Raw genomic sequence first — 11,101 nt, 5'->3', positions numbered from 1 at the left:
TATTATCGATGATCAGCGACATAATAAATAGTGATTGACAATAAATAAGGAAATAATCAAATAATGCATGAAATGATTAATAATACAAAATCAAAATAAATTAAAATTACGAAAGGACGATTCTATAATTCAAGAAATAACAGAAACGCATTTTACAGTGAAGTAATGTTTTCTTTATTGCACTTACATAAAATTCACGGCGATAATTCGTGAAAAATAATGAACCAATCACCCATAAACCGTGAAATTGGCATTAATAATTTAAATAAATTAATTAATTAAATATTTAAATAAATTAAATTACAATCTAAAGTACATGGCCCTTACGATAATGAAACAACGTTTCATGATCCAAATTCGATGTGATAATTTAAATCGACAGGAGTCATCGACTCAGAAGCGTTTTGTCAATAATGATCAGTGATGGAATAAATACATAAATGACGATGATTACGAATGAGGGATGAAATCATCGAATACTGTCGGGAATTGGAAGGATTTTGTGGCAAAAAAAAACTCCACATAATCAGCAAAAAATTGTCTAACTATGAAACAAAATAAATACATAATTTAAGGGGAGGGGTCATCTCGACAAACATCAGTCGTGTTAATTAATTCATCAATTAATCAACTAATCATTAGAGTAATTAACTAGATAAGATATGAACGAGTGATAATTCCGTTCAGAATAGAGAAACCGCTGGTTCATGGCTTAATTGCAAACTTCAAACGCTTGAAAATGAGGATGAACTCATTAATTATGAACTCAAAGAATGATAATGTTAGTGTCGTCGTGCTGACATATCGACACTAGTCAAAGTCAGTGCAATTCATTGAGTTTCTGTGCAATTTTTAAACTGCGAATATTAATTTTATAACGTAAAAATATAATTGCGATCTAATTGGAAACTAAAAAGTCTTCTTTATCGTTTTATCTGAATAAAAAACCTAAAAACTATCGAATCAAAATGGAATGAAACGTATGAAAAAATTTAGTAGAAAAACCTAGCGAATTCGTAGCAAACTTAATTCATTAAAATTAATTACTTTTGGATTCAATAAAAAAAATCTGATTCCATGAAGAAGATTCTACGGAGATTCCTCGTCGAATAACTGTGATTTTTCCAATGAAAAAAAAATCGAATAAAAAAATTTGGCAAATTCGTTTGGAGGAATTCCCACAGATTGAAAATCCTTAGAATTTTCCATGAAAATCATTAGTCTCTCCCCTCAAAAATTTTCGTGCATGAAACATTGCGAGCAATGATGAACGACAAATAAATAAATTAAAAAATTCTACCTATTAGACTAAATCAGCAATACAAACCGAATAAATACCTAAAAATACATCAATTACGAAAAAAAATACTACGCAGTAGACAGACCTATGATAACTCAAGAACACATAGAGCTACAAAAATATTGCTTCATCGGGAGGACATTTAAATTAATCTATAATCCCGTAATCGCATGAATGGAAATATCTCGGAAATAAAATGTGATACTGAAGATGTTGAACGACGAGATGAACAGGCTAATACTGGTTGGGCATCGAAAACTTTTTCTTCTTTTTCCACAAATGTTTCTTCATCCTCGATTTGATTATTGGCAATTGCGAGGGATGGATTCTTGCTTGCAGGTATGGTTAAAGTTATATCAGCTGATTGCCGAAATCTTCATCACGCTGACCGTCATTGGGCTGTAACAATAAAAAAATGATAATTATATGTGCTTTCGTCGCGTGACATAAATGTTATGATAAAGTTTCGATAATTTTCTGCGCGAACTCTGTTAAAAAATGCGCTGTTTCCCCGATCCTTTCCAATAGAAAATTCCCTTTCGATTTTTTACAGTTATTTATTTTCTTGCGAAATAATAGACAATTCATTCATTGTGAATTTCAGTGATTAACTAATTAAAATATTATTGCGTTAAAAATTCAGAAGTTCTCAATCGAAAGAAAACTGCAACGCAATCATTTAAAGAAAAAGCTTTTTAAAAATTAATTTTAGTTCTCCTCGAATATATTTCCTCGAATAATTATTTCCCAAAATTTTTTCATTTTTCAAGCGGTCTCTTTAAGTAATAGAACAAACACAATACTAAAAAATCATCAACAATGATCAACGAAAAAATGACCCATATCACCAATCGTCTGCACGATAGGCGAACCAGAACTGAAGGTTGTCTGAATGAAAGAAGTGAATAAAATTGAAAAATCAAAAACACGATAATCCAAAAACTTAAAGTCGTAAACACACGTGGACTATTCGACTCGCGTAATCTTGAAAAATTCTCGATAATTAAATTCGCCAGCAAAATAACACGCTCACTCGAGATATGTAAAAGTCAGATAACTAATAGAATAATACGGAGAACTAATTGGCTAATAAAGCAATTAATCTAATAATAAATTATAATTTACCAGTAATGACGAAATGACGTCCTCGATGCTCTCTTCACTCTCGGAATCGGACTGGCTTCTGATCACCTGGAGGAAACGACGAAGTCTCCGCAGATCAAACTCGACACTCGATCGCCTCCTGCGTCCACTGCGGAAGCAGAAAATGAGGAAAACATCAGTAATTGTTTTATAAACATCAATTTTCAACGCAACTGCTGTTTAATGGAGCAACGAAGAGGATAAAAAAATTTAAAATCCATTCAACGTTTACAACTCTCGTGTCTGTAAATACATTGAGTGTACAAAGGAGTGAAAATCTTGAGTATATTTTGCTTTGAGATCTAGTGCTGAGAGATTTTTCTGGATACAAGAGGGCGAAAATCATTTGAATGAAAATTTTCGCTGTTCTTGGGAACCTACAGTGTATTTTCTCCATAACTATGTTAATTTTAGGGTGAAGTGTGTTCTTAAGATGAGATGAGACAGCTCGACTTTACGATCACTTGCTCAACAATATATTTAGAATTTAATATAAAAAATTAATCAGAAATTTTTCAGAAAATTTTGATGGAAATGAAAGAGCCACAAAATATTCAAAAATGTTATCTGAATGTCGAACTCACTGGAAAATATTTATTGAAAGAATATTTTACATAAAAAAATTTACGTTATACAATTTGGTGCAAGAAACAAGAGCTTCAGAATATTTGAAAATATTGTTACAAAAATGTGAAAATATATTGTAGAGTTCAATATAAAAAAATAATCGTAAATTTTTCGGTAAGATATCTCGGTAGAATTGGAACTCCATCGAAATTGGAAGATGTTGTTTAAAAACTGAGGTAAAAATTGAAAAAAAATAATTGAAATTTGTTAAATATTTTTCTCTGCATCGTAACGGCATTTAAATTCATGAACTTCCCCCCAGAATGGCAGCAGCGTGCGTTAAGTTTTATCAATTCAGGTTCATAGCTGTCGATACTTCAATTCCCCGTCTTCCAATAAATGAATTTTCACCTTGAGACCGACAATATTGTTTCGGTATGTAAATTTATTCGTCGCGTACCCCTGACTGTTCCCGCGAGCAGGTGTAACTCGATTATGCTGATGTTACGGGGGCAGTAAGACGATGTCACCACCAGGGTATCATTGAGCACACTCCTCCCTTGGGGTTTGAAGAACACACCGGAGTAACTCCCCATGGTAAGATTAAATGTTCTTCAATGGGGAAAATCCGGAGTGTGAGGCTCTTCAAATACTATTCATCGATTAGCACTGCATCAATTCGCGAAATAGACAAAGTGAGAGAGGACCTTCCGAAAAAAAATTCTGCTATTTGCACGAGAAATAAGAGGTAAAGGAGTGGTCAGGAAAAAATTTTGGTGTTAGAACTGGATATTTAATCGCCTAAATGGAAATTTTTTCTGAGCTTTAATTTTTTTTATTGTTTAAAGTGTTCAATTGTGTATAGAAAATTTATTTACACTATTGATCTGATGCTAAACTCTTCAGTTACATTCTTTCAAATATTGGGAGATGATTTCTATGTTATTAAAGTCTGTTCAATTTGCAAATTTGTTTAATGTATAAAGAGAAGTACAGGCAGACCTTCTTAATCGAGTTGACCATTCGTTTCTTTGGATTTGGAAATTTGGACAGTAACATAGGATGGGGTCGACATCTTCAGATTCTGCTCCATATGAGCAGACCGGATCATTTATAATTCCAAGTCAGTGGGGTGGTGCTCCTAAATGGTAATGCTCTGCTCTAATACGATTGACACTGATAATAGATTCACTGAGTAAATTACATTGCTTGTATCAAGAGTTTCTATAGTATAATTCAATGTAATTAGGACCTTTTTCTTGGGGTTGGTTGCTTGTGGCAGGATTATGTTTGTGTTACTAGAGTATTCCCCTGTTTTTAAATGATCTCGATAATTTGGGTTTCCCAAACTTCTGAGAAAATTTGCAGAAATTTCCAGAAATATTTTTAATGGAAATAGTAGTTCTAGTGGGGGTAAAAGGGGATGAAGTATAAATACTAGGCCTAGTGCGGGTAAAAATGGATGAAGTGATGGTTAGGAAAAAAATTTGGTCCTGGCGCTGGCAATTTTATTGTCGTAAATGGCAATTTTTCCTTGAATTAAGTAAAACTTTTTGAAAATTCTGAGGAATATTTTGAAGAAAAATTCTGGTTCTGGTGCTGGTCAAGAAGGGTGAGGTGATAGTCAGGAAAAAAATTTGGTGTCACTGGGAATTTTATTCACTTAAATGGGAATTTTGTCCGAATTTGTCTGGAAATTTTTCAGAAACTCCCGAAAATATTAAAAAAAAACATTCTGCTTCCAGTGCCGGTAAAGGAGAACAAAGAGATGGTCGGTAGAAAATTCTGTTGCTGGCGCGAGAAACTTTAGTCGCTTAAATGGAAATTTTTCCCGAATTTATCCGAAACTTTTTCGATAATTCTTAGAAACTTGACAGCATTAGATTTCGTATCAATCAAGAGATTGCAATTGTACCCGATATTTGTCCTGGAATTTCAGTAGAAAGTCTTTCCATGTAACTGCGATATGATTGGATATCGAATCAGTGACGAGTAACAACTCACCGATTTCATGATTCGAATTTATTCATCTTTTCGACGCGTGCCTCTTATCGGCTCTTTGTCAGTCGAGTGTTCGGGGCTGTTTGAACTCTCGGGGAGTTTCTTGAAAATTTACTGACTCGCGATATTTCTCCGATGGAGGAGATTTTTCACTTTACTTTCATTATAGTGGAATATATTTACATTGTATTACATTACATATTATAATTTTATTTTTCAATTTTTTGCACATTTGTTAAAACAAGTCCAATAGCCAAAAAGTATTTTAAAAAATTTAGTGCTGAGACTACAAATTTAATGGATTTCTCTCAAAATGTTCCCACAAAATCTCCAAAAATGTTCACTCAACTTATTTTTTAAATATTCAGTCGTTGGTAATTAAAACTTAAGGGCTGTAATTATTTTGTTATCAATAAATTATGTGAGTGGTCGAATATTCCAGGAAAGTCATGAAAAACAAGTAAATTAATTCCACAAACTGCAATCTGTCTTATGGATTCCGTTACATCATTAAGGGCAATGAAAGGGCATATCTCAATTCATCTGCAGATCTCCAAAGTTTAAATAATAAAATCATTGTAGTGTTCGAAAACTGGGTCGAAAGGGGATAACATGAAAGCTCTGATGTTCGATTGCAAAAGTAGGAAGGGATTACATTGGAGGAAAAATATCTAAAGTACCTAGATATCCGTAAATACTCAACAAGATAACGAATCGACTTCTTCTACCCCATTCCCATAGTAAAAACTATGGTCTGAATTTCCCACATCGCTTGCTCATATCTTCTAGAAACTAAAAACCTCTGAATAAAATCAGGATTTGTCTGGATTTAGACTGAACTGGTGCTTAATCACCTGTGATGTTAGATTAACGTTTTAAATTCCCACAATTTATTTCTATTCATGCGTCCATTTGGGTCTAAAACCTTACCCCCAATTACCCCTAAATACCCCAACAGAAAAATCTACAAAGAAAGTATTTAAAAACTGGAGCAATTCCATTTATTCTACAAATTTATTTTAAAAATGTAAAAAATATTTGGGAGGCATAATTTTTACTTATTTCATTTGCTTATTTTTATTATCTATTTTCTCGGGTTTTTATATTTCCTCCCCTCTCTTTATCGCGTATAAAATATGTATAGTATAATTCAATATAGACACACAGAGAAAAATATCCTAGATGAGGACAGATTCGTTCGAAAATGCGTTATTATTTTGATAAAAAAATCTTTTTGCATGCGATTCCGTTGATACCGTCTACAATAAATTTTCAGATCCAAGAATTCAATGCATTCGAATAACTATTCAAATGTGATAAAATAGTAAGGGAATCTAAAGGAATGTACGATAGATTTGAACCCCCAAGTGATCGAATCATGAAGTTTCTCTTTGGGGCCCTCAGAATCAACAATTGAATCGTACAATTTAATCATGCGATCCATTAAAAGTGTCCAGATATTTCATATCGTGAGGAGCTTATTCCGTTGGCACCATCGAAAAACACTGAATATTTGAATAAAAAATAATCCCTTGGGTTTACCAAAATTCAAAAAAGATTTTTTAAAGATTTTTCTGTCAGTAGAGAAATGAAAATATGAACTCATATAAATTCCTGCAATTTCTACCTTCCTTTCGAGGACTTTTCATCCATTTTATTTTTTTCGCGCGTTATCGACTGTTCAGCAAACCGGAGAATTAAAAAATCAACTTACATTTTCGCGGGATCCACTTTTCCAAAGCCCACAGGTACCGTCACCAATTTTCCGCGTAAATTCTCTAGAGCAATCAGTGTCTCCAGCTCCGCGAGTCGTTGATCGGACGTGCGTTTGTGTCGGCTGCCAAATAAATAAAAAAATAAACATTAATAAACAATAATATTGTTCTCTTGACAACGATGCAGCCCATTTTCTCCCAACAATTTCCTCACGATCTGACCCCGAAATATGGGTTTTAGCGGCTCTGGGATTTCCTCGAGTCATAATTACCCCGCGGGTCGAAATTAAATCATCCCAATGCGACCGAAAATAACTAATGATGTTGCATCAGCCACTTGGACTACAACCAGCTGCATCGTACGCAATTTTTTTCCCTTTCGTGCACTCCAATCCTCCGGTCATTCTCCCGAGGAATGACTTGTCGAATGACGCAATTTTAATGAATGATAACATTTTGAGAAAAAAAATGAACAGATATTTGCATTTGTTAATTCTGAGATATTCAGTGATTTGTAATATTGCGATTGGTTTCGTTCATCGGGTTCTCGCTGTCACTATTTTAGTAAATTATGTGGCATCAATTCTCTTCAAGGAATGTCACCACGTGGTAAAATGCATTAGGGAAGATTTTTTTTTAATTAACGAGCTCCGTATTATTCATTGAAAAAGACGGGGATTCAAGCTGCAATTTTTTATCATTTTTTTTCGACGAGTTATTGAAAAATATTTCCGAATCTAAGGGAGCTAGCGAAATTTTTGTCATGACATTTTTTATGGTGCGAACCAACAAAGATGTTGGTATATTGCTTAGGCCCCAAGATATTCAGTGAAAACTCGGAGCTGTCGAAATTGAATTGAATTATTTTACCACTTCGTTTCTGAATTTTTCTGTAAAATAATAATTGTCCCACTCGAGCAAATTTTAAATGATTAATGATTATACATTGTGGCCTACTGATGGTATTAGCACACGATTTTTAAAAAATAACTTCCGCCCAGAAGGGATGATTGAAATGAATCCATCAACGAAGGACCAAAATCGTTCAAAACAATTTCCCCAATCGATCAGTGTTCAATAAAAATCTCGAAATCGAAGAGAGATATAAAATTTTCGTCGAAATCTTTTTTATACCTCTAAATGAATTCTACAAAAAAGGTCATTACAAAAATCTCCCTATCTCCTTCCGATTCGAAGATATTCCCGGAAAAGGCAGTTGCCAGTCTTCACTGAACTCAATAAAAAAATAATAAATTAAGTTAATAAATCGTACCCCATCGTCACTGGTGAAGGTCTGGCACATGTGAATTCCGACATGAGTGCCACAAGAACAATCAGGCTCACAACACCAGTGGTAAAACTCAACTCCTTGATGCTCCTCATAATCGTGGGAAATAAGTCGAAAAAAAATAAACTCCAAAGATCACACACTTGATCACTAAAATATTTCACTGTTGAAAAAAAAATCAGGTGATAAAAAAATATATTATTTCGTGAAAATTCAACAGGTCTCCAGGTGTGTGAAAACTACTCTCTTTTCAGTATTGTCTCTTGGTGAACTGTACCATAGCCGATCTGCTTCTCGCATATATACTCGAAGAGCGTTGATGCCACCTCCCTCCACTCACGCAACTTGGATCCTCCCTCACTTTTATCTTGCGCTGCCGACACTGGGCCTGCCTCCACACGACGATCCCTCCGGTACGACATGCTCGTTTTCTCCCCAAAAAATAGGATAATCCCCGATAGTTTAACAGGTTGTCCACCGTCATGATGACCATCTGGAAATTAAACTTATCGATCGCTTTTTAGGTGTAAAGAGAAGCGAAAAAAAAGTCTGTGATAATTAAGGAAATATTTTTCTTGATAGGGACAGAGACATATTTTTTGGAAAAAAATTTGGGACAGAGACATACTTTTTGGAAAAAAGACATATTTTTTGGAAAAAAATATGTCTCTGTCCCTATCAAGAGAAATATTTCCTTAATTATCACAGACTTTTTTTTCATATTTTTTTCCAAAAAATATGTCTCTGTCCCTATCAAATGTTGATACAAATTGGGGGTAGTTTGGGGGATGCAGTTTGTTTTCAGACACTGAATTAAATTTTTCGCAGGAAAATACCGCCAATAGAGGTTAATGAGTAAATGAATAATTAATTTCTTGCAATTTTTTTTGGCTTCAACGATACGAATATTGTTTAATGTTAATTAACAAACAATGAAAATATGAAATTTTGTAATGTCTGTGATATTACGGGGTATTATTAACACTTTTTTTTAATGAATAATCATTGGGATTTTTTTTAATGAAAATTGAAATAGTGACTTCGAAATTATTCTTCCGCAGTCAGTAATTCCTGAAATGTCCGTGATATCGATCGATACCCGGTTATTTCGATAATTTACGATAAAACGCATTCCATTTGGATGTTACAAGGGCCAAAGTCCACGGGAATTCCCGAGTCTATTCAGGTAGGATTATAGCGTGACATAAATCACGGATTTTTAACTGTCATTCAAGTTAATCAGATGAATTGCGATGATCTTTGATCATTTCTACACCAAAACTAGATACTAAAATCAAAAATGGATATGTCTTAGAAATTGTGCATTCACTATCGCAATAAACAATTAATCCCCGCGTTTGCATTTTTCCTATTGGAATTAAATTAGATTAGAAATCATTTTCCGGGGGTTTTTCGCAAATGGAAAAGAGGAAATCTGAAAGATTGAGGGAATTCTCAGGTTCATTACCGAACAAAATACAAAATTTTCATGTAAATTTTCTCTACGAAGTCAAATTTAACAGGAAATTTCCGATTTATCGTGTCCCCAAAAGCCAAATTTCTTGAATTTTCAATAATTTTTCCGAAGGTCGTGAGTTATTTCTACGATTTGTTTCGTAAAACTTCGCAATAAAAGATTATTTTCAATAATAATGAACCGTTTTTCCATTTTTAATTAATGACGTCTTTAGTCGGATGGCGGAACTAGTTGTCCGATTAAAAAATGCAGTTTACGCGATGCGGATAAAAATTTCAATAAAAATCGACTTCAACTCCGGATCGGAACTTTATCTCTATTTTTTTTTTAAACCCCATAAAAGAATAAATCATAATCATCTTTGATGGATTTCAACCCTCAGGAAAATTCCTAATTTAAATATTAAAGAATATTGATAATGAAAATGTTCTATGAGATTCAACAATTAAATAATTAATCAATTAATCAAACTACAATCAATTTCCCCAATTAATTAATTGATCATAGACTCCCACTGAATTAATGAGTGATAAATGATTAATTAATCATCTATTTGCAAAATGTTCAATTAATCCCAATAATCAATCAATTGAAAATTAATTAATAAAAAAATATAATTATCGGTTAACCACTCAGTTGCAAAATTGTGAATTAAGCTCAATACTAATCAATGACTGATTAATAATTAATTAGTTGTTGATATTAAAAAATAATATTAATTAAGCTTCAGGGTTACGATTAAGATGAATTAATAATTATCCAAACATTTAATATAAATAATTCACTTGTTTGATAAAAATTAATTGTTCCTCAGCCGATTGCTTAATGCAGAATATTTTCATTCCATTAACAACAATGACGCATGATTTAATATTCCTCTGGACTTTTATCCTCGTTTATCTTTTCATTTTGCGCTGCAACTTTTGATTCATCGCATCTCAACGCAGGACGACACAACTCCGTACGGTGTGTGTCTGACCTGGGTCAATTCGTTCGTCTTCGCGACGACCCAGTGCGTTACAGAGTGGCTTCAACATCAATCGGGTCAGCGTAATTGTGCTTATTTTTTTTTTCTACCGGGACTTCTCCCCGAGGCAATTAACCACCCACATATATTATTCTTTTTCGTCAGTGATGTACATGGAAGGCACACGAGTGGGGAGATATTTTGTCATCGTCGAAATTGAGAGATTATTCACATTTCGACGTGCTTTTTCGATGATTTTGCTATTGATTTCGGGAGATTTTAGTACTTTTTACTCTTTTGGGATGACCAGGCCATGGATTGGGCGATTCGTCAGCATTAAATTTAGAAATTGAGCGGCATAAATTTTTTTTCAAGTTTATTTTATTTTTAAGAAATGATTAAAGTTTTTTCGAAAATATTGAGCGGTTATGGGAATCAATTTGTGAAGGCTTTGGAAAAGTTATTTTTAGGTCTTCATATTAGTATGAAAAATCAAATTTAAAAACTTAACCTTTAAATATTCTAGTATTTGCAAAATATTTTGCATTTCCAATGATTACATTGAGTCGACATGAAAGAATTTTCATTTAACGAAAATAAATTTTGATGAAGAACTTTACATTAATTATAATGCTGTAATGAA

The 11,101-nt window shown here is 33.3% G+C and overlaps 1 protein-coding gene across 1 annotated transcript; it reads right to left on the bottom strand.

Moving 5' to 3' along the window:
* Positions 1 to 150: 150 nt before the first annotated feature.
* Positions 151 to 8,348, bottom strand: LOC135163483 (uncharacterized). The gene is made up of 4 exons (XM_064122940.1): positions 8,000 to 8,348; positions 6,726 to 6,848; positions 2,426 to 2,552; positions 151 to 1,699 (listed from the first exon to the last, which is right to left on the bottom strand). Exons 1-4 carry the CDS (start codon positions 8,107 to 8,109, stop codon positions 1,652 to 1,654), a joined length of 408 nt encoding a protein of 135 aa, XP_063979010.1. The 5' UTR covers positions 8,110 to 8,348; the 3' UTR covers positions 151 to 1,651.
* Positions 8,349 to 11,101: the final 2,753 nt, after the last annotated feature.

Source organism: Diachasmimorpha longicaudata, chromosome 6 (assembly GCF_034640455.1).
Source record: "Diachasmimorpha longicaudata isolate KC_UGA_2023 chromosome 6, iyDiaLong2, whole genome shotgun sequence".
NCBI classification, from domain to species: Eukaryota; Metazoa; Arthropoda; class Insecta; order Hymenoptera; family Braconidae; genus Diachasmimorpha; species Diachasmimorpha longicaudata.
This window is presented reverse-complemented; position numbering and strand designations above follow the sequence as displayed.